This window comes from Scyliorhinus canicula, chromosome 24 (assembly GCF_902713615.1).
Source record: "Scyliorhinus canicula chromosome 24, sScyCan1.1, whole genome shotgun sequence".
NCBI lineage: Eukaryota > Metazoa > Chordata > Chondrichthyes > Carcharhiniformes > Scyliorhinidae > Scyliorhinus > Scyliorhinus canicula.
The window spans coordinates 16,816,386-16,840,125 of NC_052169.1; the positions used below are offsets into that span (position 1 = coordinate 16,816,386).

The window sequence follows — 23,740 nt, forward strand, 5'->3', positions numbered from 1 at the left end:
AAACTTCTGGGTTTGTGCGCAAATCACTGAAGGGGACAGGTTGCGAGAAGGGTTAACACAGCACAGGGGACCCTCCTGGACTTTATAATTAGGGGCATAGAGTACTACAAAAGCAAGGAAGGTACGGTGAACCCAAATAAAACACTGGTGCTGCCTCAGCTGGAATATTGTACCCAATTCTGGGCACCAGACTTTAGGAAGGTATCAGAGAGGGTGCAGAATGGTGTCATGATGAGGCGCTTGAGTTACCGAATAGATTTGAAGACGCTGAGGACTGTTCTCCCCAGTAAATGAGCAGAGTAAGAGGGGATTTTTATACATTCAGAACCGTTAGGGTTTCAGAAATGTAGACAGGAAGAAACGGAACCCATTGGCAGAAGGATCTCAAACCAGTGGGCACGAGATTTCAGCCGACTGACCAACAGTGGTGACATGAGGAAAACCGTTTGCATGCAGCGAGTGATTCAGATCCGGAACGTTCTGCCAGAGAGCCGTGGAGGGCGCAGTTTCATTTGTGCCCATCGAAAGGGAATGGGACAATTATCCCAAGATGAATGTTTGCAGGGTTACAAGGAAAAGACAGGGGGAGTGGGACAAGGCGAGTTGCTTCTTGCAGAGAGCAGGCAAGGCGGGCTGAATGGCCTCCCCTGTACTAACCCGATCAGAAGAGCATGAATAAGTACAAGTAGGCCACTTGGCCCCTCAAGCTACGCATAGACACCAATTTTAAATTAACGTTTTATTCCTTTGATGTAATTCTGATAGGAAACTCGGCACAGGCAATTCAAATTAAAACAAAAATAAATAGAAGAATATTTATGTAAAATTGCTCTCCCTCATGAACAATTATACACAATGTACATTGTCTTTTAAACTTTAATTTTATAGCTCCCCAACTCTGGCAGGGGTCACCTATACCACTCTCAAAAATGCACCAAAATATCTCCATGCAAACTTATCAAAAAAATTAACAAAACAAATACCAGGGGAACGGTGTCTTTCTTTAAACCGGCTTATAGTTGAAATTAAAATCAAACAATAACATTTATCACATTCATTTTTCTTCAAGTACATATACAATTAAAATATTCTGGCCTTCTCACTACAGCTGCAGTAGTCACTTACGCTTACTATACCAGAAGGCTTTGCTCACTATCGGCTCCCCGCCCCCCACCCCACACACAGGCGCAGCAATTGTTGTTCGGGGAATTAATAATCGGTGTCAGAGCCTTCCGCGTTGTCCACGTTGCGGGACAGCATGTAGTTGTCCATGTCTATGGACCTGCAGTTGTTGATAGCGTATCGCAATCTCTCGGCCATGATTGCCTGACTGGAGTACGGGGGCAGCCGTAACTGGAAGAAGCAGGTTTGTGAGGTAGGCAAGCTGTCGTAAGGCTGTAATGGGGGGGGAAAAAGACGCAGGATTGTAAGAATTGGTCAGACGAAGGGTAGAAATCTATACCACAAACTATAATATAAACCACTCGAGCAGACCAGAACACCAACCAATTTCATTAACTCACAAATCACATTCTTGATGGATATCAAAGGGTTAGCTTGCACTCTATGAAGTTACTTTATCCCTGCTTCTGAAACACATTCCATCAACAACACAAGTAAAAGATGTTTCTGTCGCAGCCGAGGATCAAACGGAGGTAACTTTTGCAATTAATCATTTTTCCAAATAATATACAAATGTTGGAGTGCTGATAGCATTCTGCTGGGTTTGATAGAAGCAGTCCTGAACAGTGCGATCAGGAAATTACTAATCTATCATGGACAAGATTGTGACTTGAAATTCTTAAAAACTTACAGCTATTCAGAGAGCCAGCATGGATTTATAAAGGGTACATCATGGAACAAGGAACAGTACAGCACAGAACAGGCCCTTCGGCCCTCGATGTTGTGCCGAGCTTTGTCCGAAACCAAGATCAAGCTATCTCACTCCCTGTCACTCTGGTGTGTTCCATGTGCCTATCCAATAACCGCTTGAAAGTTCCTAAAGTGTCCGACTCCACTATCACAGCAGGCAGTCCATTCCACACCCTAACCACTCTCTTGAGTAAAGAACCTACCTCAGACATCCCTCCTATATCTCCCACCCTGAACCTTACCGTTATGCCCCCTTGTAACAGCTACATCCACCTGAGGAAATAGTCTCTGAACGTCCACTGTATCTATCCCCCTCATCATCTTATACACCTCTATTAGGTCGCCTCTCATCCTCCTCCGCTCCAATGAGAAAAGCCCTGGCTCCCTCAACCTTTCCTCATAAGACCTACCCTCCAAACCAGGCAGCATCCTGGTAAATCTCCTTTGCACCCTTTCCAATGCTTCCACATCCCTCCTATAGTGAGGTGACCAGAACTGTGCACAATACTCCAAATGTGGTCTCACCAGGGTCCTGTACAGCTGCAGCATAACCCCACAGCTCTTAAACTCAATCCCCCTGTTAATAAATGTTAACACACTATAGGCCTTCTTCACAGCTCTATCCACAGAGTGGCAACCTTCAGAGATCTGTGGACATGAACCCCAAGATCTCTCTGTTCCTCCACATTCCTCATAACCCCGCCATTAACCCAGTAATCCGCATTCAAATTTGTCCTACCAAAATGAATCACCTCGCACTTATCAGGGTTAAACTCCATCTGCCATTTTTCGGCCCAGCTCTGCATCCTATCAATGTCTCTTTGCAGCCTACAACAGCCCTCCACCTCATCCACTACTCCATCAATTTTAGTGTCATCAGCAAATTTACTGACCCACCCTTCAGCCCCCTCCTCCAAGTCATTGATAAAAATCACAAATAGCAGAGGACCCAGCACTGATCCCTGTGGTACACCACTGATAACTGGTCTCCAGTCTGAAAATTTTCCATCCACCACCACCCTCTGTCTTCTATGTGATAGCCAGTTACCTATCCAATTGGCCAAATTTCCCTCTATCCCACACCTCCTTACTTTCTTCATGAGCCGACTATGGGGAACCATATCAAACGCCTTACTAAAATCCATGTATACGACATCAACTGCTCTACCTTCATCTACACACTTAGTTACCTCCTCAAAGAATTCAATCAAATTTGTGAGGCAAGACTTGCCCTTCACGAATCCTCATTGCAGTGCAATAAAAGCCTACTTGTGACACTAATAAAGGTTATAATTATTACTCCCATTACAGTGTTCCTCTTATATATTCATCTCGGATTAGTAGCCCAGTGAGTTCACTGGTAATAATCATCACATTTGATAAAAACTTTCAAGATCAGGATATGCGGTAGTTTTTGACAGCACAGGCTGGGAGGAGGCTCGTGTGACTGTAAACATTATTAAAAATTTATTCGTTCATGAGATGTAGGCGTCGCTGGCTGGGCCAGCATTCATTCCCCATCCCTAATTGCCCCTGAACTGAGTGACTGACTGCCCCTCGACGACTCTACTGACATTGTCACTACTCCACTGTATGGAGGTGCTGGGCTGAATGGGGATTTTCACAGTAACTTCATTGCAGTGTTAATGCAAGCCTACTTGTGACAAGATTATTATTCTATGTATTAACAGGCCACTGATTAGATTCCTGTGTTATATAAACCCATCTTGTTCACCAGTGTCCTTTCTGGAGGGAAATCTGCTGTGGATACATATACATTCTATGTACATAATACAATATACATACATACTACACACATATACAGTGCTCATCACGTATGGTGGGTGTGTTTGAATATGATTTGCCCAGTGTTAGAATGGTCAATATGACAAATTTTATTACCCAAAATAATGGCAATGTCAAAACTTTATAAAGTGACTGCAGGGAAGAGAATATTGCCATGCTCAAAGCCAGCACAAATGATCAGTGTATGTAAGTAACATGTAATTAGCATTTCTGGAAAGATATTTAAACTCTGGGTGTTACTACAGCTGCCAAGGCCTCTTGCGTAGACTTGAAAGCTGCTTATAGCAGACTTAATTAAAGAAATAGCACATCAGCACGGCAAATCAGGCAGGAAATAGCAGCTATAATTTCAGAGTATGGTAGAATTAACAAAGGCTCAACTTTGTTTGCTTGACTTGGAGGATCAGATTTAATTTTAAAAGTACATTTGGACCAATCAAAAGTTTTTAATATCGCGAATGTTTTAAAACATTTGGGATTGTAACAGAAGCATTCCCTTTTTTCTCGATGAGGGCAGCTTATGTGATTAAGGATGCTTCCTCCGCAAGATATTGATGAGTTTTAAATTAGCTTTCGCTGAGTGTCAGGCACATATGCTGCATGCACTGGGGGAGATTTCTTTGTTGACATAAATTCTTGTTTAGTATCACTGTTACTATATGGGGCTGGTAATTTTATTGTAACAAGAGCTCCTTAACAAGGAATGAACTAATTTCAACAGTTACAGCTGTTTCTAGGTGAACAAAACAAAGCACAAAAGATCCTGCAACCAACAGCATTAAAAAATGAAATCAGTGCAAATGGTTAATGGCCTTCAACTCCTAGCCAATTTATGGGAACACCGGTTTTAAATTAGCATGTTTTAAGTGGTGAGAGCTGGAATACCAAAACAGACCCAGGAAATTATTCCTTCTGAATAAAAACCTGCAACGGGGTAAGATGCTAACAACCCTATAACAATCTTGATGGCTCTAAGTCACTTCACAAAACATGCAGAATAAGGGCTCTTTAAAATTAAGGTTTATAGGTATTCTCATTAATGCATCAAATTGTTGCTAATTAGAGATACATCTGGAGCGTATATACACCCATACACCATTTTAAGTAATCTCGATTAGCGTAGTTTGGTATTGAATCCCTACAGTGCAGGAGGCCAGTTGGCTCATCGAGTCTCTGAAAGATGGATTTGACACAGAACGCTCGCGCAGGCCTTTGAGCCACTGTTCAACAGGCATGACATTCTGCACGCTCACCAAATACTTTAAAGGCTTGTGACCAGTGTTTGTGTAGGCCTTTGTTATACTATTCGATGGGCTGTTTAAGTCTGCAAGATTGCTAGCAAACATGCATTAAATGACAAGCACTCTACTGCTCCCAAAAGGAAGAGGTGAACCATTACATGAGAACAGAAATTAGAAGTGCTATGACGACGACATATTGTTCTGTCAACAACTGTGTGCGCCATCAACTAAAAAGATCAGATAAAGGCTAGTGGGCAAAGTGCAAACTCTTGGACTGCTACGATGATCACCTGTACCAGGTGAAGCGTGAGAAAATAGGAGACAATTATTGAGCGTGTGGATTGATTGAGGACCAGAAACTTGCCTATTAACACATTGACTGTGAAAGGAAAGGCTAACAGCCTTGTTTAACAACCTGGAACAGAAAGGAGGTTAGGGTCAGAGTTCTTCTATCATGGAAACCTTTATTGCAAGTCATGGTTTAATAGACTCCAGACACGCCACAGCCTCCATAACGTCAAGCTGCGAGTGTGGATAACGCCAGCCAGTAAGTCACCCGAGTTGAAGGCCTTCATTGATGACGGAGGCTACACACTGCCACAAATCGTCAACGTGAATAGAAGAGAATGTTTAGCAGGGCATTTATTTTAACTGAAGCGAATACAGCACAGGATTCAAGCCAGTTTAAGGATTGTTTAACTTTGTTATTGGGTGGCATCGAAGAAGATGATTTCAAGATTTGGGCAATGTAGGGTTACAGCTTGCGATCTGGAGGTCAAAGGGTAGGTCATGCCTCACAAACCTTATCGAGTTCTTTGAGAAGGTGACTGAACAGGTAGACGAGGGTAGAGCAGTTGACGTGGCGTATATGGATTTCAGTAAAGCGTTTGATAAGGTTCCCCCGGTCGGCTATTGCAGAAAATACGGAGGCTGGGGATTGAGGGTGATTTAGAGATGTGGATCAGAAATTGGCTAGTTGAAAGAAGACAGAGGGCGGTGGTTGATGGGAAATGTTCAGAATGGAGTTCAGTTACGAGTGGCGTACCACAAGGATCTGTTCTGGGGCCGTTGCTGTTTGTCATTTTTATAAATGACCTAGAGGAGGGCGCAGAAGGATGGGTGAGTAAATTTGCAGACGACACTAAAGTCGGTGGAGTTGTAGACAGTGCGGAAGGATGTTGCAGGTTACAGAGGGACATAGATAAGCTGCAGAGCTGGGCTGAGAGGTGGCAAATGGAGTTTAATGTGGAGAAGTGTGAGGTGATTCACTTTGGAAAGAATAACAGGAATGCAGAATATTTGGCTAACGGTAAAATTCTTGGTAGTGTGGATGAGCAGAGGGATCTCGGTGTCCATGTACATAGATCCCTGAAAGTTGCCACCCAGGTTGATAGGGTTGTGAAGAAGGCCTATGGTGTGTTGGCCTTTATTGGTAGAGGGATTGAGTTCCGGAGCCATGAGGTCATGTTGCATTGTACAAAACTCTGGTACGGCCGCATTTGGAGTATTGCGTACAGTTCTGGTCGCCTCATTATAGGAAGGACGTGGAAGCTTTGGAACGGGTGCAGAGGAGATTTACCAGGATGTTGCCTGGTATGGAGGGAAAATCTTATGAGGAAAGGCTGATGGACTTGAGGTTGTTTTCGTTAGAGAAAAGAAGGTTAAGAGGTGACTTAATAGAGGCATACAAAATGATCAGAGGGTTAGATAGGGTGGACAGTGAGAGCCTTCTCCCGCGGATGGAGGTGGCTAGCACGAGGGGACATAGCCTTAAATTGAGGGGTAATAGATATAGGACAGACGTCAGAGGTAGGTTTTTTACGCAAAGAGTGGTGAGGCCGTGGAATGCCCTACCTGCAACAGTAGTGAACTCACCAACATTGAGGGCATTTAAAAGTTTATTGGATAAGCAGATGGATGATAAGGGCATAGTGTAGGTTAGATGGCCTTTAGTTTTTGACTTCCCATGTCGGTGCAACATCGTGGGCCGAAGGGCCTGTACTGCGCTGTATCGTTCTATGTTCTAAATAAGCAAGCTCGAGTCACGCTGAGCATGTTTTCGAGCGGTTTTTGGTGCATTTATGCCCAGCTGTCAAGAAATATTATGCTCTGAAGACTATCGCTCAAAGCTTTGTCACTTTAGGATGATGCAGCAGAACATCATTCGAATTGCAATGATTCCAAAATATACCAGAGGAGGAGGAGGAAGTATCACCAAGCAAAAACTAACAGTGCAACACAGCAGAAGCTTTCGAGCTCATTTCAGGGAGCGTTGAAAATGTTCCGAGTGGCCAGGAGAGATCAACAGGGTCATCAGCCGCTACAGGAGGTTGTACCAAGACAAACAAAAGCCCACTCTGCAACAACCATGAGAATGTGCTCTCAACCTGCAAATCACCGGGCTGTTCAAATCATATTGGCATCAAAACAGAGGCAGAAGGAAAATCTCTTGTCTTCAGTTTCCCAGTAACTCTTACTCATCACATTGAAAGCGAGTATTATTTTGGTTTATTGTGTATGGTTTTACTTCTGCCTTAGAAATGAGATGCATTTTATGTTAATCTCATCTATTAAGGCCCAAAATCTTGGATTGCAAATGCATCTCCTGATATTACAAAAGCTGAAATAGGGAAGCTATTAGGTAAGTCGTTCCAATTTCAGTAGAAGTTTCCTAGCAAGGTAACACTTGTAGCTCCTTTAGCCAATAGTGACCCCTGCCATAGGCAGACAAGATAATAGCAAGCTCCTGAATTACTGCTGACTCTCCCTCCTGGTGACTCACCCAAATACCAGTCACAAACCAAAAAACTATAGCCTAAAATAACCCCGATACTCACCACAGTCCTTCAGTTAGAGGGGTGTAGTAGGCAGTTTGTATCTACCTCCGGGACATACTGCTTATGGGACATGGTTAGACTCAGTGGGTCATAGAATTTACAGTGCAGAAGGAGGCCATTCAGCCCATCAAGTCTGCACTGGCCCTTCGAAAGAGCACCCTACCCAAGCCCACACCTCCACTCTATCCCCGTAACTCCACCTAACTTTGGACACCAAGGACAATTTAGCATGGCCAATCCACCCAACCTGCACATCTTTGGACTGTGGGAGGAAACTGGAGCACCCGGAGGAAACCCACGCACACACGGGGAGAACGTGCAGAATCCGCACAGACAATGACCCAAGCCGGGAATCGAACCTGGGACCCTGGAGCTGTGTAGCAACTGTGCTCACCACTGTGCTACCGTGCTGCCCACATGTGGAGGAAACACATATGGACTGGATAGGCCGAATATTTGTTGCAACATGGTGGCTACGTCAGCAGCTTTGCAGTGTTAATCAGCGCCGGCTCTAGGGTTGCTGGCGCCCCGGGCAAGCTGAACTTCGGCGCCCTTGGGGGGGGGGGCGGGGCCGGGGGGGCGGGGCCAAGGCCGAGGACGAGGGGGGGGTGGGGCCGAGGAGGGGCGGACCCGAGGAGGGGCGGGGGGGGTGGGGCCGAGGAGGGGCGGACCCGAGGAGGGGCGGGGGGGCGGGGCCGAGGAGGGGCGGACCCGAGGAGGGGCGGGGGGGCGGGGCCGAGGAGGGGCGGACCCGAGGGGGGCGGGGGGGCGAACACGCGGGGGGCGGACGGACGCGGGGGGCGGGCGGACGCGGGGGGCGCGGACCCGAGGGGGGCGGACCCGAGGGGGGCGGGGGGGGACCGAGCGGGTGGGGGCGGACCGAGCCGGGGGGCCGCCCTGGGGACTGGCGGCCACCGCGCATGCGCTGGTTGGCACCGGACCAACTGCGCATGCGCGGGACCCGAGTCTGGCGCCCCCGAGCACATGGCGCCCCGGGCAACAGCCCGAGTTGCCGGTGCCTTGAGCCGGCCCTGGTGTTAATCTACAGTGGAGCTCCCAACTTTAAACCCAGTAAACATCCTTCCTGCTTGTATGCTCAGATGGAGAAAATAAATAGTTCTTACCCTATCAACCTTCATAATCTGAAACCGCTGCGAGATGTCTGCAGTGTTGGCTGGCAGACGGGACCGTCCAGACACAAAGCGCATGAAAAGAACTCTTTCCTCATTGGAGAACTCCTCCAGCGTCTGCCAGAACCACTGGGTCAGCTGATGCTGCTCGTCAACCTCTCGATATCGCACCACCTTCTTTAGGACTTCCACCGAGATTTCTGGCAGCCCACACACCATTTGCTCCAACTGTTTAGCGGTGAGGAGAGAAAGGAGGGGAACCGGAACGATCCAAGACATCCCTTCTCGGACTGCAGCCACCTAAATGAATAGCCAAGAAAAGGCAACACTTTAAACAGAGAGAGAGAAACAATCACTAAACTTTCACCTTGTTTATTCCTCCCCCCCCACTTCCCCGCGAAATGAGTTAACAGATCGGGAATGTATCAGTTCCCTGCTTTTACAACCAGCGTGAACATCAAAGATTCCCCGGATTAGATTAATGACAGGAATGCAGCGCTCCGGACTAGTAGCTCGTCAAAGATGGACGCAGGGAGAGCACTGGAGAAGTCAGATCTTGGAAGTGATAGTTGAGAAGGGTGAAGAGGGAGGGCCGAAGACAAGGCAACATTGCCGGGTTGGAGGGAAGCAATGGAAACACAGCCCGAGGTGGCAGGGGAGCAGGAATTGGGAAAACAGTTCAGGGATGACACCAAAAGCAACATCTAAGTTAAACCATTTGAAGTGAAGCCAGGCTGAGGATTTCTTTTTTAAAAAAACGATTATTAAAAAAAAAATAAAATTTAAGGTTCCCAATTCTTTTTTCCCTTAATTAAGGGGCAATTTAGCGTGGCCAATCCACCTACCCTGCACATCTTTGGGTTGTGGGGGTGAGACCCACGCAGACACGGGGGGGGGGGGAATGTGCAAACTCCACCGGACAGTGACCCGAGGTCGGGATCGAACCTGGCACCATACGCAGCAGTGGTAACCACTGTGCCACCCGGATTGAGGGACGGCAAAGTACGAGGCAAAGCCCGGGCACAGGGACAGGGATTTAAGTCAACATATTGGGGGAATGGAAAATGATCTCAAGAAATAGGAGTAGGCCATTCTGCCCATTGAAATGGCTCTTCTATTTAATCCGATCGTGATTTTAACTGCACTTTTCCAACCACATAACCTCGTAGACCAAAAATCTATCTGACTTAGTCTTGAATATAATCAATTACCCAGCATCCAGATGAGTGAATTGCTTCACTTTTAATGGCAGCCTCTCATTTTTAAACTGTGCCCCCAGTTCTAAACCCCCCCCCCCCCCCCCCCCCGAGAGAAAACATCCTCTCAGCATCTCCCCGTCAAGCCCTCTCAATCTTATGTTTCAATAAGATCCCCTCTCATTCTTCTAAACTGCAATGGGTTGTAGGCCCAACTTGTTCAATCTTTCCTTGCAAGCTTACCCCCTTCACGCCAGCAATCAGCCAAGTGAACCTTCTCTCAACTGCTTCCAATGCAAGTCTATCTCTCCTGATGCAAGGAGATAACTATACACAGTACTCCAGGGGCGGTTTCACCAATGCCCTGCGTAGTTGTAGCAAGGCCGTCTTACTTTTATACTCCATCCCCCTTGCAATAAAGGTTAACACTACCGTTTACATTCCTGATTTTAAAAAATTCCAATTAAGAAGCAATTTAACAAGATTAATCCACCTAACCTGCACATTTTTGGGTTGTGGGGGTGAAACCCACACTGACATGGGGAGAATGTGCAAACTCCACATGGACAGTGACCCGGGGCCGGGATCGAACCCGGATCCTTGGCACCGTGAGGCAGCAGTGCTAACCACTGTGCCACCCTCTATTTGCCTTCCTAACTACTTGCGATATCTGAATGCTTATAGTTTATAATTAATATACAAAGACACTCCGGTCACACCGTTCTACAGTATTTTACAAACTCTCCATTTAAATCATTTCTGTTTTTCTACTCTTCCTGTCGAACTGAAACTCTGAGTAAATCAAACTGAAACCTAAATTGCTCTATCGGACTAATTTTGGCCATTCACTCACCTGTCGATCAATTTCGTGCAGCCGATACTCGATTGCCCTGTCTACATACTCCTTTCTATTGGAAAAGGTCAGTGGGATGCTGTTCCCACCTGGGATTATGGGAACCATTTTGCCGTCAGCGCTTTGGCCCACAAAAGAATCAAGAGGTATCATCTGAAACACAAAGTTATTTTCTGTTACTCCACGAGATTGAGAATTTTGTCTTTTACAATAAGAAAACCAGTCATTTGAACCCTGGATTTTTCCTAACACAACATCCAATATTTTTAATCAAACAAAAGGAAAACTTAAGGTTGGTCAGCAATAATCTATGGAGGTCAATACTGGCTACCTATGTTCGGCCTCTTACCTTATAATCTATTTATTTTATAAAATACTAACCTCATGGAAATTCTCCTCCGTAATCCCACTATCTTCAATGTGAAGAATGCTGTTAAGTGTTTGTACATAAAGCAAGTCTACTTCTTCAAGATCTTCCAAGGAAAGTGGAATACAGCAAAGCTGCTTCCATACCATTGGTGCGAGATGGAGATCCAATGGTTTCTTTGTACGAATGGCAACGCCCATAAGAATTCCCAAAAACTTGAACTGCATTAGATGCTCATCTGAAAAAGTTGAAGGGTTCAGGAGGAACCTGCAGAAGGAAAATAAAGTGTCACGCTCCTTCTTAAACTGGGTGGACCATAATTTGTTATTCCGTCTCTCAGAATTCGCTGAACAAAAAGGGTGAATTTGATTAAATTTGGGCATTATGGACCAGTAGTCAAGTGCTCAACGATATTGCACTGGATTGATTTTGCCGGATTTCCAAGACGGGCTCCATTAACTTTTTCAAGACAGCTCCTGATCATAGTCACAGATGACCATTGGCTTCTCTCCTCTTCGAGGAGGAGAGCAGATTAGTGGTGATTCAACCCGAGGATCACCACACATCAGGCAAGGTTGAGAAGGCGGGGCCTTCATGGATAACCTCAGCCGGTCATATACAGCCAAGAAAATGACTCGGGTCGTCCTTAACGATTACAGCCAAGTTTAAAGAAATGGCTACACTGGAGCTAAAAATGTTGCGTCAGCCCTGTTGCATAAGAGAAAAGAAACGTCTGGAAAAATTCCTTGAGGAAACAAAATAAGTGTGGAAGCAGGGGAGCGGTAGTGGGAGCTCTCTGATGGTTGGTATCTGTTGCATGAGGAAGATTGCCCTAGGTAACTCTCCACACGTCCCCACAGGGAACAGATATGCAGCATGCATGTCAGGAGTGGATTCTGGGGTTCCTGCTGTGGACAGTCATATAAAATACATTACATCTTAAGAAAGCGATAATGCAAGACCATCCTAAAAGTACCCATAATCGGATATACTACTTACACACAATCTGCTCCACATTTACTTATGGCCAATGTCAAACCCACATACAAAACAATTTTAAAGGGACCATGCACTCTAAAAAACAGAACATTGTCGGTAACATCTCAGTGGATGTGGGAAATTGGCCTTACTGGAGTGAGTCTCATTCCATCTTGTTTATCACTTCAAGCCTTGGAGCACTTTATTTATGGCATTTCTAAACCTACCCACCCTTAACTTTAACATGATTTGCCAATCACCACATCTCTTGGACCCCGCTGTTTTGACACCACACTGGATTATAAGGCGTTAAACGGAAGCGGAGACACACACTTCCCTCCAGCGAGTTTTAGTCCACTTTGTTCCGATGTCAGCTCAGGCACCAACTCCAGAATTCCATTCTAAATTGAGGTGTAGAGTGGATTGCTCAGACTTTCTTTGCCCGTCTGAAGTACTGTGGGGTCTGATGCCAGAATGGACAGAGTAAAACTGCCTTCTCGTTGACACTGAAGAATGGCCGATGGGGCATTCAGCCACTCAGAAGCAACTAAAGACTTTACTTGACCCAAGGCTTGTACTTTCCTCACTGTTTCTGTGCAGAAAGAGGACTGTCTTTTTCCCTCAGTTCATTCTCACTCCCTGATCCAAAGATGGATCTGGTTTAAGTAGCTGCCTCCCATTGTTAAAGAGTAAAGTTTGGTAGCATGTCAGTGACTACCATTTTGTTTGACTGCTACAGTAAATGCATCAGCTATTTCCATAGAATTTCACTAGAATCCCTACTGTGCAGGATGCCATTCGGCCCATCAAGTCTATACCGACCCTCTGAAACAGCACTCTACCCAGGTCCACTACTCCACTCTACCATCCTGTAACCTCACCTAACCTGCATATCTTTGGACACAAAGGAACAATTTATCATGGCCAATCCACCTAACCTGCACATCTTTGGAGTGTGGGAGGAAACCACGCAGACACGGGGAGAACGAGCAAACTCCGCACAGTCACCCAAGGCTGGAATAGAACCCGGGTCCCTTGCGCTGTAAGACAGCAGTGCTAACCACTGTGCCACCTGATCTCAGTTACATGAGCTGGGGATGAGCTGATTAAGAGTGCTCAAGAAACAAGTGCCCTCTGCTTCTCGAGACGGAGTATCATCACGGTTCTGGCAATCCTTATGGTGTAACCAACGCCGCTTTCACATTGAGGAATCTAACCTGAATTGGACATCAAAAGCCTACTCACCAGGGTCCAGTTGGTGAATATCGAGTGAACTGGAGGCTGCCCAGTCGCCCCTCAGCTAAGTTATTGCGGGAGGAATTGTTTTGAAAAGGGATTGGGAGGGAATGTTGGACAGGGGACTGGGGTACCAGCAGTCCTGACTTTCCTTGTAGGGTTCAGAAGCACACCTGCTCCTTCCTCTAGGCCCCACATGGATAACAATTTCGGAGTCTTGGCTTCTGCCGAGCGGAATATGTACTGTGAATACTCTGCTCAGTATGCTGCTTTCTTGATCCCATCTCAAGTGATAGGAGTCTGACTGGTATAGATCGGAGGTAACCACCTAATTCAGGTATGTGCCTCGAATAACCAGGGATTGAATGTCATAGCATAAGCCACAGGGTGGCAATGGTGTACTGCTTTTATCTCAACTCCGGTTTAGCCTGATTTCTGCTGACCGAAGGATAGGAAACAAAGGAACAGGAGCAGGCCATTCAGCCCGTCGAGCTTGCTCCGCCATTCAATACGATCACAGTTGAACACATTTTCTCCACCACCGCACCCCAAAAAATTCAGCATTAAACTACCGTGCACCATTTAATTTACGATTGACTTTATTCTAGTTGGCTGGGGGGGGGGGGATTTAGCCAACATGTTAGGTGGATTGGCCATGCTTCAGTGTCCAAAGGTTAGATGGTGTTACAGGGATAGAGCGGGGATTGGGTCGGTGTAGGGTGGTCTACAAATGGTCAGCGCAGAGTCAATTGGCCGAATGGCCTCCTTCTGCACTGTAGGAATTCTATGATCCTCTATATTCAATCCAGGAGTTTGGTGTTGAAATTAGTGGCAGGCTCTACCTGTTTTGATACCTGGTGCCTAGAGTCTTGGAATTATTGGCAAATAACCTCGGACAGTGCAGGGGTGTAAATCTCGTGCAAGGCAAAAAGTCGAGACGATTCAAAGAAAACACGCAGTAAATAAAAGTCCAAGGATAGAGATTGAATATCTTTCCTACAAACTGAACTATTACTTATTAAGTGCTGTATCCACAGCATACCCCCACCTACAGAAAGAGGAAATAAGACTAGTGTTGACGACAAGCAGTGTAGAGCGGTGGCCCGTGGGGAAGGGATATAAAAGTATGTATATATATATATATATTTATTTTAAAATTTTTTTTTTTATTTTTTTTTTTAAAATCGAACTACCTTCAGTTATGAAGAATAAGGAAACTATCCTCGCTACTCATCAGTACAGAACTAAATAACAAATGACACTGGAATGAAGTAACAATTCTTACCTGTCTCGGTTGTAGCCTACTTCGGCCGTGACATTTGGAGTAGGAATTAGAAGATCTACTATCCCCATCTCAAGCTCCTGTTTAAATTGCATTTTATAAAACACAAAAGTTCATACCATATTGAGCTGAACAAAGAGCAAAAACATCAGCTGCTGCAACTAAAAAAGCAAAACCCGATTAAAGCTCACGGAAGAAAAGTATTTAATCTTATGGCAACAATAAAGCAATCTCGAAAGTTTGCTAAAATTTTAATTCACTTGCGGCCCAAATGGAATTTGTAATTTCAGACGCGGTATCTGGAACTAACAAAGTCCTTTCGGATAAATAGATCCACTTGGCAGTTATTCAGTCTCACTCTTTGATTAGAAAAATATAGACAAGACGAACGTGCTCCAGTTACCTGACATATCTCGGTGATGGTGTCATCAAATACTCCGCCAGCATCGTCTGCACCCTCTCCCACCAGTTTCACCTTCCAAGCACGAGACGGTAACCGCAGATCCGACGCGTTGAGTTTAACTACTTGTCTAGCAATCTGTACAAAGATAGGCTTACACTTGCGGCCTCTAGTGGGAGACAGAATGACAGTGAAATATTGCTGTCATCTATGGAAATCATTTACACTAAAGATAAACAGGCGTACACAGAAGCTGGGGGCATTCAAATTGTCGAAACAAGCACTTTTACACCAACACCAGAGTGAACCAGTGCACGGTAAAGATAATTAGCAACGTTACCTGGTAGATATCCTTTTCACAGTGATCTGAGGGCCATAATTTTTGCCTTGCACCATTGTCTTTCCTATGGAACGCACCATAGGGAGAGTGTACACCCTGGGTGCTAGCAAAGGCCTTAGTTGTCCCTGGACTATTCCCCACGTTCCTGCATTATAGTGAGATGTACTGTTCTGTAAATACAATTGTAAATATTATTTGTTTCTCAAGCTGCAAAGTATTTATTGAAGCTTTATCATTAAGCGCTAGTTTTCCTGTTTCGTATTTCCAAGCACCACTAACCTGGTTGTTTGGGCTAAGGTTAAGCAGGCGCCACGACGAGTACATGAGGTCTGAGAAGTGGTACAGCAAACGTAGCCTGGCCCTGATCATTTCGATATTTGTCTCCTTCAATGAGCTGTACTGAGGTGGAATACAATCTGGCAAACCCAGCTGCAGAGGCACAGACACACCTACCGAGAGGAGGAGCAGATTTACACATTAAACAGACAACTTATTCCAGCAGGACAATAACCCAATTGCTGCAGTCAATTGCTGGTCACCAGAACACAATATCAAATTTTTTATTTTTTTTAAAAATGCGTTCATGAGACGTGGGTGATGTTGGCATCTATCGCGCATCTTCAGTCACGAGATTTATTGGATTGAATTTTGCGACGTTGACATTTGAACTCTCAACCTGTGATATACTATTCACGTACCATAACCACTGCCATTACTGCACAGGGAACTTCAATGGCAACATTTAGTCAGAGAACATTGAGGAAAGGATTTATATGGGACGGAATAATTCGGCCGTTGGGATTTGGGGTCCCTGCCGGCGGCGAGAGGCGGCTTCGAAGGGAAATCCCATTGACAAGTACGGGAATAAAGAATCCCGCCATCGGCACGCCGCCAAGGAACATGTGGTTTGGGGCCCGGCGAATCCAGCCCACGGATTTTTGACATGGTCATTTTATATTTTATGCCTTTTTAAAAATAAAAAAATTTCTCCATGGCAGGGTTTTTCAAACTCAGGGACGCAGACCGTGGATGAGTGTCAGAAGGGTCGCGGACCTGTCGTGGCGTTCCCGATCGCGGGAGAAGCACCCAACGGCCGTGCAGGCTTTTAAGAATGGCGGTCGTAACCAACTTTTAAATTGAGAATGCCGGCTGCGTCCGAGCTTTGAATACAAACGATGGAAGTCTTCCCGCCAGAAGCAGTGGCGGAGAGAAGGTCACGCGGCCTGTACGTCCATGCTTTGGGCACAAAATTACAGAGGAGATTTTTCCATTTTGTAGCTGCCAGCAGGCAAGCAACAGGGCTGTGTGAAGAACTGAAGATGGATCGTTTTGTTTTAAGGAAGAGAGAGGACCAGAGACACAAACAGGCCAGCATCTCAACTGAGTCTGCTGGAGCGAGCGTCTCAGAAGAGCCCACGGCAAGACAAAGCAGTGCTAGCGTTAGCTCTGTACAAAACTGAACAACCTATTGAGAAGAAACTGAAATCAGGAACAAAGCAATATGAAGATGATTTCTTGAAGTGTGGCTTTATTGGTGTCAATGCAAACCAGGAGGTAAAGCCCCTGTGTGTTACGTGCAGGGAAGTACTGGCAAATGAAAGTTTAAAACCCTCAAAACTTCAAAAGGCATTTGAACGTGGTTTTCAGGACAAACCTCTTGATTTTTTTCAAAGAATACAGCGAGAACTTAAATCGTCAGCTGAAGTCCATAGCAGAAATGTAATGTTGAAAGACAAAACAAGTGAGTTTTGGGAGGACCAAGCAGGCACACCTGTCACGTTAAAGGTAAGCAATAACGGTGTGTCACGAAGGTCGGCCAGCGTTGGTTGCGAAGGTCGGCCAGTTGGTAAAAGTGGGGAAAAAAAGTCTGAAAAACACTGCTTTATGGGACATGAGCGTCATTGGCAAGGCCAGCATTTGTTGGCCATCCCTAATTGCCCTTGAACTCAATGTTTCGCTAGGCCATTGCAGAGGTCAGTTTAAGAGTCAACCACATTGCTGAGAGCCTGGAGAGTCTGGTTGCTTGGCCTCAAACAAAGTGATTTTGGAAACCTTGATATTTCTTGGTTCCCAGCCATGCAAAAACCGTCACCTCGTCCAAGGACTGGATAGACAAGTAGATGGTTGAATGCATTTGGCATTGCTGTAATTTTATAGGGGTGATACGCAGGTGGAGATGAAGGTCATTCTACCTGTTCTGCTGGTCTGTCTTCCCCACTGCTTGATGAGGTTGTACATCCCACAGGGAGTGGGATAGCTTGATCTTGGTTTCGGACAATGCACAACATCGAGGGCCGAAGGGCCTGTTCTGTGCTGTACATGTAGGCCAGACTGGGTAAGGGCGGCAGATTACCATCTCTAGCGAACCAGATGGATTTTTACAACAATTGTGGATGGCCGTCATGGTCACCATTACGGAGACTAGCTTTATATCTTTAGTTTAATTTAAATTCCCTCAGCAGTTCCGGTGGGATCCTCCCACCACTCCCCACACTCTCCCCGCCCCCCCCCAAAAGATGCTGTCAACATAAACCACTGTTTAGTTAAGTCGACTTCACCTGGACCCAGAATACCTCAAAAAATGTTTGATAGACACCCTGATTATAACTGTTCAGCAGTAGACAGCTAAATAACTTACGTACCTCAGCCAACACAAATGCTTTCAATTATTATTTGTCACCTGTCAATCTGGTTTATTTAAATGAGCCTTGGTTCAAAAAGGAACATTAACACTGTTCTAGGATATGGTTAACAAAGACATCTTATGTTTACTACACTTTTTAAAATCGCATTAAAAAATCTGTAAAGGCCAATCACATGAAAAAAGACCCCCCCCCCTTTTTTTACAGGTGAGAGATTAATATTCAATACCGCAAACCAACTCTCAAGTCAGTGGCTAGATAGACGTAACTATTTCCGTCATTGAAACCCATCACTAGCTACAGCCTACAACAACATGAAAGATAACCTCCTCACCCGGTGCTCTCGGTGGTACTGGAGGGGCTGTCCATGCCACACTGTGACAGCGGCCTGCTGAAATCTGCCGAATGTTCTTCCCCTGGAGTGCTGTGGCCAGAGTCGGCTCCCTTACATGATTGGTATGGCCCAATCCCAGCTAAATAGGAGGTAGAGAAGGAACAGATATGGAAAAGTAGAGACAGGGCACAATACCTTCCTCTAAACACTTCATTTTCTGCTGCATGTACTCCAAACCCCAATGCATCGCTGCTTAAAGAACGTTTCTGTTTTCATCTTAAATGTATCGAACTACATTGATGGCTCTGCTTGTAGGTGGTTCAGTGATCGCACTGTGACATGTGGCAACATTTTAAAATTAATTAAAAATCTGAAGGGGAACAAAATTGCGCGCGTGTGTGTGTGTGTGTGTGTGTGTGTGTGTGTGTGTGTGTGTGTGTGTGTGTGCGTGCGTGCGTGCGTGCGTGCGTGCGTGCGTGCGTGTAATGCCGGATGAGGACTTCTGCTGTGGACCCTGATGAAGTATGGGAGGACAGAAGGTGTTGACGATGATTATAATAATCATAACGGTCATTTGTGCTATTTGCTGGCGTACCGCATGCAATTACACAGAGGAAGACTGGAGATCCAGCCCGTTGTCTGGTCATGGTAGGGGATGGGGATGATGAAAACCCAGGAACAAGCCCCCCAGTTATTTCTCCGGATACTGACCCCCCTCCCCCAGCTCTCCCAGCCATTTCTCCGGATACTAAGTGCCCCTGTTTGGTGCGAAGGCCAAAACCGTAGATACTTGACTCCCAGGCATCATCTCAATTTTATACTGAATCTGCTCGGGAAACGGTCTGCACACCTAATCCCCAAAAGTGTAGCCAGGCCAAACTCAGTACCTGCCCACCTCCCATGCCCATGTAGCAGCTCAGCAATCACTGTACCCCATGAAGTACAGTGGGGCAGGGGCAGCACGGTAGCATGGTGGTTAGCATAAATGCTTCACAGCTCCAGGGTCCCAGGTTCGATTCCCGGCTGGGTCACTGTCTGTGCGGAGTCTGCACGTCCTCCCCGTGTGTGTGTGGGTTTCCTCCGGGTGCTCCGGTTTCCTCCCACAGTCCAAAGATGTGCGGGTTAGGTGGATTAGCCATGCTAAATTGCCCGTAGTGTCCTAAAAAGTAAGGGGGGGGGGGGGGTTGTTGGGTTCCGGGTATAGGGTGGATACGTGGGTTTGAGTAGGGTGATCATTGCTCGGCACAACATCGAGGGCCGAAGGGCCTGTTCTGTGCTGTACTGTTCTATCTATCTAAGTACAAGAAAGGCAATTATATCTCAGTCTACAGCTTGTTCTAACTTTCAATTTCATTCTTAATGAGATTTAGATTATCCAGTTCTGCAGTCATAGCCCAGGTCAGGAAACCTGCATTCTGGATGGGTTTAAAAAGGTATCCATGCGATCAAGATTTCTTACCTGCCCTTCTGAATTGCTGCCCCATCCATAAACATCTCCAGGTGATGAAAGGCCCAGAGTGTGCTCGGCACCCACAACAATCTCCTCAATAAAGACTCCACCCAGAGCCGGTACTAGCTGAGGTCGGTTATGATTGCGGGCCCGACCCTCGGGCAAGCCAATCAGACGGTCTGTTTGCACAAAAGAGGGTCCATCAGATTTTGAACAGGACATACTGGGTGAACTATTTGATCATTTCCATCTCCAATGCATAAATGAACAGATTCATCCAAATTTGGCAGAGGAGGACCATTCATAAGACCTTTACAAAACCATCCAAATCTGTGATTTTCGCCCTCCTCCGATATACAGATGGGATAAGTATAGGTTAAATATCCAGACTTCACCGGGTAGTTTTCTTGAGGGAAACCTCAAAACTACCTCCCAGGTGCAAACTATGTACTGATCTTACATGCAGACAATCTGTGATAAGTGTACCATGTGTAGGCAGACCTGCTCATCATCTCTGGATATAATGCATTCTGAATAATCGTTATTATTGTCACAAGTAGGCTTATGTTAACACTGCAATGAAGTTACTGTAAAAAGCCCCTAGTCGCACCTGTTCGGGTACACAATTCACCTAACCTGCACATCTTTGGACTGTGGGAGGAAACGGAACGCCCGGAGGAAACCCACGCAGACACAGGAAGAACATGCAGACTCTGCACAGACAGTGACCCAAGTGGGAATCAAACCTGGTACCCTGGCGCTGTGAAGTGACAGCGCTACCGTGCCGCTCCTGTCACGATAGACATGTATAACACACTAATCTATCATAGGAAAGTGCCAGGTTTATGAAACAGATGCAGCAAGTTACAGAAGTCAGCACAAACAGCGAGTTGCTGAAGTCAGTCTAAGTAACAGTGCAACTTTTAACAAACTCGGGAAATGATTAGACAGACAAAAGTAAACCAGTTAACTTTTTAAAATTAATTTTCATTGCAGGGTTTTCCAAAAGAAAGCAATTTTGAATTAAGTTACTGCGGATTGGTGTTGGGGGACACACCATCTCTCACGTACAAAATTAGTTAAAAGGATTGAATATTATCCAAGGTGCCAAAACTTGTCAACATCACCAAGTTGCAGTGGCCAATGATCAATAATGTTCAATAATCCAGGGTCAATGGTCAGGGGTTGCAAAGGGATTCAATAATGGACACAACAATGACAACATTTACTCAAACAATAGACAGTAAGTTCCATAATAAAAGACCAGAGGAATACCAATGTAACCTATGCTGTTTAACAAACGTTGGGACTATCTGGATTAGTTTATGTTGGATTGTATTAGAATAGAATAGAACAGTACAGCACAGAACAGGCCCTTCGGCCCTCGATGTTGTGCCGAGCCATGGTCACCCTACTCAAACCCACATATCCACCCTATACCCGTAACCCAACAACCCCCCCTCCCTTAACCTTACTTTTTTTTAGGACACTATGGGCAATTTAGCATGGCCAATCCACCTAACCCGCACATCTTTGGACTGTGGGAGGAAACCGGAGCACCCGGAGGAAACCCACGCACACACGGGGAGGACGTGCAGACTCCGCACAGACAGTGACCCAGCCGGGAATCGAACCTGGGACCCTGGAGCTGTGAAGCATTTATGCTAACCACCAAGCTACCGTGCGGCCCCCATTGTTGCTAAATAGTTTGTCATGCATGTTAAACCACCTTTAACACCTAGATGAACTGCAAGTCTTCTTTCTTTTGGAATGAATAGAAAGGATTCAAAAAGTACGATCTTCCATAGGACAAAGAACAAAAAATACAGCACAGGAACAGGCCCTTCAGCCCTCCAAGTCTGCGCCGATCACATGTCCTATCTAGACCAACCGCCTGCATCCTTCTATACCCAGTCTGTTCTGTGCCTATCCAGATAAGTCTTAAAGGTCACCAACGTATCTGCCTCAACCACCTAACCTGGCAGTGCATTCCAGGACACCACCATCCTCTGTGTAAAAAAAACTTTCCCCGCACATCTCCACTGAACCTTTCCCCCCCTCACCTTGAACTTGTGCCCCCTTGCAATTGTCATTCTCGCCCTGGGAAAAAGCCTCCAGCTGTTCACCCTATCAATACCCCTAATAATTTTATAAACTTCTATCGGGTCGCCCCTCAGCCTCCGTCTCTCTAGGGAGAACAATCCCAGTTTATTCAATCTCTCCTCATAGCTAATACCCTTCATACCAGGCAAAATCCTGGTAAACCTTTTCTGTACTCTCTCCAAAGCCTCCACGTCCTTCTGGTACTGCAGTGACCAGAATTGGACACAGTATTCCAAATGTGGCCAAACTAACATTCTATATAACTAACATAATTTTCAAGCTTTTATACTCAATACCCCGTCCTATGAAGGCAAGCATGTCATATGCTTTCTTTAGGTTTGGAAACATTAACGATTGGAATCTGATTTGATAATTTTGCACATTCTATCTCGTCAGGATGCGCTCAGCAATTAAATAATAAACTGACTGATGTGCTATAAAATTCCATAGAGCGATATTAGACATGGAAAATGTAATGATTTAAAACACGACAACCTTTCAATCCTTATAATGATACAAAAGCTTCAAGGCAAATGATAACCTTCATCAGGGGCTGGTTTAGCACACTGGGCTAAATCGCTGACTTTTAAAGCAGACCAAGGCAGGCCAGAAGCACGGTTCAATTCCCGTACCAGCCTCCCCGAACAGGCGCCGGAATGTGGCGACTAGGGGCTTTTCACAGTAACTTCATTGAAGCCTACTTGTGACAATAAGCGATTTTCATTTCATTTCATTTCATGGGTGGATGGCGGCAGGGTGGAGTGGTGTCTTTAAACAATGTTCTGAAAAATGTGAGTAAAATGTTCAAATAAGAGGAGCAGATTGTATGTTCAGGTATGTGGTACCAGGGTGATTTTCTGATCAAGAGGAGATGTAGATGATCACACAATTGCACAGGATAGGAAGATACCCTGCTTACAGAGCTTGATGGGCGGATTGGGCTGCAGAAATGAAGCAGCAACATTACAGAAAGCTGCATTCATCCTGGAGTGGCCCCTTGACCACTACGTTTCAGACAAAACTTCACTTTACGTTTCAGTTGAAAGATAGAACTTAAAAGTGAGTCAGTCACACAGTTTCTATAGCCATTTGTCAAGAATTAAAATGCATTTTCGGTGCCATTCTAAAAATAATTTTGAATAACCTGGATAATTATCTTACCTTGGCCAAAGGTGTACACATGGCCATCTTTCGACAGGGCAACGGAAAATTGGGTGCCACAAGCAAGCTTTTTAATTCCTATTCCACACAAAACATCCACTTTCTGTAGAAAGAAGTAAAATAAAACTTTTTAATGACAAGAGGAAAAGGGAGAACTACACAAGGACAACAGGCTGGGCGAATACACAATTCATCAACTAAGAACATTACTTTCCTCGACTGCTTTCACAACACTGAATTGGAAAATTGTCCGGCTAGATTCTATCCACAAAAAACGCAGGACAAATCCAATCTAGCTATTGCCATCCCAGAAAATCACACTCAATCAAAGTGACAGAAGGGGGTCATCGACAGTGCTGTCAAACAGCACCGACTCTGCAATAATCCACTCACTTGGGGTTTGACCACGATCTCATTCTGGAATTTAGCTTTTTGTGGAGATTTGGACAAGAATGTACTGAACAGAGTGTGACGGACCTTCACATCAAGGCAACATTTGACTAATTGGCATC

General features: G+C 45.4%; 1 protein-coding gene across 8 annotated transcripts in view; it reads right to left on the reverse strand.

The window, feature by feature from the left end:
• Nucleotides 1-724: 724 nt before the first annotated feature.
• herc1 (HECT and RLD domain containing E3 ubiquitin protein ligase family member 1) overlaps nt 725-23,740 on the reverse strand; it is a 239,823-nt gene continuing 216,807 nt past the window's right edge. For all 8 annotated transcript variants that reach the window (XM_038784383.1, XM_038784384.1, XM_038784381.1 and 5 more), the window contains 11 exons: nt 23,229-23,331; nt 19,974-20,143; nt 18,515-18,653; nt 15,818-15,987; nt 15,539-15,708; nt 15,202-15,367; nt 14,802-14,878; nt 11,317-11,569; nt 10,936-11,088; nt 8,881-9,186; nt 725-1,395 (listed from right to left, as the gene is read on the reverse strand). In XM_038784383.1, coding sequence (XP_038640311.1) covers nt 1,210-1,395; nt 8,881-9,186; nt 10,936-11,088; nt 11,317-11,569; nt 14,802-14,878; nt 15,202-15,367; nt 15,539-15,708; nt 15,818-15,987; nt 18,515-18,653; nt 19,974-20,143; nt 23,229-23,331 — 1,893 coding nt within the window. In that variant the 3' untranslated portion in view covers nt 725-1,209. The remainder of the gene's footprint in view (nt 1,396-8,880; nt 9,187-10,935; nt 11,089-11,316; nt 11,570-14,801; nt 14,879-15,201; nt 15,368-15,538; nt 15,709-15,817; nt 15,988-18,514; nt 18,654-19,973; nt 20,144-23,228; nt 23,332-23,740) is intronic.